We start from the raw sequence: 3,066 nt of genomic DNA, 5'->3' as shown, positions 1-3,066 counted from the left end.
TTTTTATTTTTTATTTATTTTATTTTTAATTTTATTTATTTATTTTTGAGACGGAGTTTCGCTCTTGTTGCCCAGGCTGGAGTGCAATGGCGTGATCTTGGCTCACTGCAACCTCCACCCCTCGGGTTCAAGCAATTCTTCTGTCTCAGTCTCCTGAGTAGCTGGGATTACAGGTGCCCGCCACTACACCAGACTAATTTTTCGTATTTTTTTAGTAGAGATAGGGTTTCACCATGTTGGCCAGGCTGGTCTCGAACTCCTGACCTCAGGTGGTCCACCTGCCTCTGCCTCCCAAAGTGCTGGAATTACAGATGTGAGCCACCAAGCGCGGCTATTTTTATTTTTTGAGACAGAGCTTCACTTCTGTTGTCCAGGCTGGAGTACAATGGCACGGTCTCAGCTCACTGCAACCTCTGCCTCCCAGTTTCAAGCGATTCTCCTATCTCAGCCTCCCGAGTAGCTGGGATTACAGGTGAGCACCACCACACCCAGCTCATTTTGGTACTTTTAGTAGAGATGGGGGTTTCACCATATTGGACAGGTTGGTCTCAAACTCCTGACCTCAGGTGATCCACCCGCCTCGGCCTCCCAAAGTGCTGGGATTACAGGTGTGAGCCACTGCACCTGGCCCTGTATTTTTTTGTAGAGACGGGGTTTTGCCATGTTGTCCAGGCTGGTCCCCAACCCCTAGGTTCAAGCGATTGATCTGCCTTGGCCTCCCAAAGTGCCAGGATTACAGGTGTAGGCCACTGCACCCAGCCCAGATTAATTTTTCTGAAGTCACACAACTAGGTAAGTTAGCAAAACCAAGAGTTAAACCTAGGCATCCGAGTCCCTGCCTTCAAGCCTGGGCGTTCAACACTGTACTATATAGTCCTGCTGTAGGAACCTATTCTGGCCCAATGGCAGACTTGAGGCTGAGAAAAGATTCAGAAGGCCTGCCAGTGTAGCTAAACATTTGTGTGTGCAGCCCTGTCTCTGTGTAACTTCTGGCTTGCCTTCCTATTTCAGGTCTCTGCTGCTGACGAAGCTGTGACCAAACGCACCCAACCCTTGGCAGCCATCTGTCCCTGCAGCCATAGCCCACATTCCCATACCCTCCCTCTGCTTGTTTCGGGACCATGTCTGTACAGCCTCCAGGCCCCAGCCCCGGAGGTGAAGGCCATGACATGACTCTGGTGTGCCCCATGGCATCCCCAGCCTAGCTCCCATTCCCACTTTGGCACAATGTTGGCCAACAGCTCCTCAACCAACAGTTCTGTTCTCCCGTGTCCTGACTACCGACCTACCCACCGCCTGCACTTGGTGGTCTACAGCTTGGTGCTGGCTGCCGGGCTCCCACTCAACGCGCTGGCCCTCTGGGTCTTTCTGCGCGCGCTGCGCGTGCACTCGGTGGTGAGCGTGTACATGTGTAACCTAGCGGCCAGCGACCTGCTCTTCTCCCTCTCGCTGCCCCTTCGTCTCTCCTACTACGCACTGCACCACTGGCCCTTCCCCGACCTCCTGTGCCAGACGGCGGGCGCCATCTTCCAGATGAACATGTACGGCAGCTGCATCTTCCTGATGCTCATCAACGTGGACCGCTACGCTGCCATTGTGCACCCGCTGCGACTGCGCCACCTGCGACGGCCCCGCGTGGCGCGGCTGCTCTGCCTGGGCGTGTGGGCGTTCATCCTGGTGTTTGCCGTGCCCGCCGCCCGCGTGCACAGGCCCTCGCGCTGCCGCTACCGGGACCTCGAGGTGCGCCTATGCTTCGAGAGTTTCAGCGACGAGCTGTGGAAGGGCAGGCTGCTGCCCCTCGTGCTGCTGGCCGAGGCTCTGGGCTTCCTGCTGCCCCTGGCGGCGGTGGTCTACTCGTCCGGCCGAGTCTTCTGGACGCTGGGGCGCCCCGACGCCACGCGGAGCCAGCGGCGGCTGAAGACGGTGCACCTCCTGCTGGCCAACCTCGTCATCTTCCTGCTGTGCTTCGTGCCCTACAACGCCACGCTGGCGGTCTACGGGCTGCAGCGAAGCAAGCTGGTGGCGGCCAGCGTGCCTGCCCGCGATCGCGTGCGCGGGGTACTGATGGTGATGGTGCTGCTGGCCGGCGCCAACTGCGTGCTGGACCCGCTGGTGTACTACTTCAGCGCCGAGGGCTTCCGCAACACCCTGCGCGGCCTGGGCACTCCGCACCGGGTCAGGACCTTGGCCACCAACGGGACGCAGGTGGCGCTCGCGCAATCCGAAAGGTCCACCGTCACCACGGACGCCACCAGGCCGGATGCCGCCAGTCAGGGGCTGCTCCGACCCTCCAACTCCTACCCTCTGTCTTCCTTCACACAGAGTCCCCAGGATTCCGCCCTCTGAACGCACACCATGCCACAGCGCCGTCCGTGCCCGACTCCCAACGCCTCTCGTTCTGGGAGGCTTGCAGGGTGTGCACACAAGAAGGTGGGCTGGGCACTTGGGTCTTTGGGTGGCAACTCCAGCTTAGCAACGCAGAAGAGTACAAAGTGTGGAAGCCGGGGGCCCGCGGAAGGCATTGATGCTGGAAATGGCTTCTTTAAACTGTGAGCACGCAGAGAACCCCCGTCTCCAGTGGTGGGAAGTGATGCAGAGAGCCCACCCGTGCAGAGGGCAGAAGGGGACGAAATGCCTTTGGGTGGGCGGGGAATTAAACTGCTAAAAGCTGGTTAGATGGAACAGAAAATGAGCATTCTGGATTTAAACCGCCACAGGGGCCTGAGAGCTGAAGAACCCCAGGTTTGGTGGACCATGCTACTGAGATGCCTGTTCATCTGCTGACTTCTGTCATGGATGCCACCCACTTTCATTTCGGCCTAGGCTTCCCCTGCTCACCATTGAGGCCTAATACAAGAGTTCCATATAGACAGAACTAGGTTCTTTCTCGCACAGTGACTTGTGACAATTTAGACCTGGCACCCAGCATAGGACAGTTGGGGCAAGGCAAAACTGGCTTAGAGTTTCCTCCTCGCCAAAATCCAAGTCCAGACCCTTTTTAGGTTATCCTTTCTTCCATCACTCCCCCTTTTCCAGGCCTCCTCCGTTTTAGATCCTTAATATTCT

At 57.3% G+C, this 3,066-nt stretch overlaps 1 protein-coding gene across 1 annotated transcript in view; it reads left to right on the top strand.

The window, feature by feature from the left end:
* The window catches only part of LPAR5 (lysophosphatidic acid receptor 5), a 19,022-nt gene extending 15,956 nt beyond the window's left edge, over positions 1–3,066 (top strand). Inside the window, exon 2 of the mRNA XM_011982965.1 lies at positions 1,012–3,066. Coding sequence (XP_011838355.1) covers positions 1,228–2,346 — 1,119 coding nt within the window. The 5' untranslated portion in view covers positions 1,012–1,227 and the 3' untranslated portion in view covers positions 2,347–3,066. The remainder of the gene's footprint in view (positions 1–1,011) is intronic.

The sequence above is a fragment of the Mandrillus leucophaeus genome, unplaced genomic scaffold (assembly GCF_000951045.1).
Source record: "Mandrillus leucophaeus isolate KB7577 unplaced genomic scaffold, Mleu.le_1.0 Scaffold245, whole genome shotgun sequence".
NCBI lineage: Eukaryota > Metazoa > Chordata > Mammalia > Primates > Cercopithecidae > Mandrillus > Mandrillus leucophaeus.
This window is presented reverse-complemented; position numbering and strand designations above follow the sequence as displayed.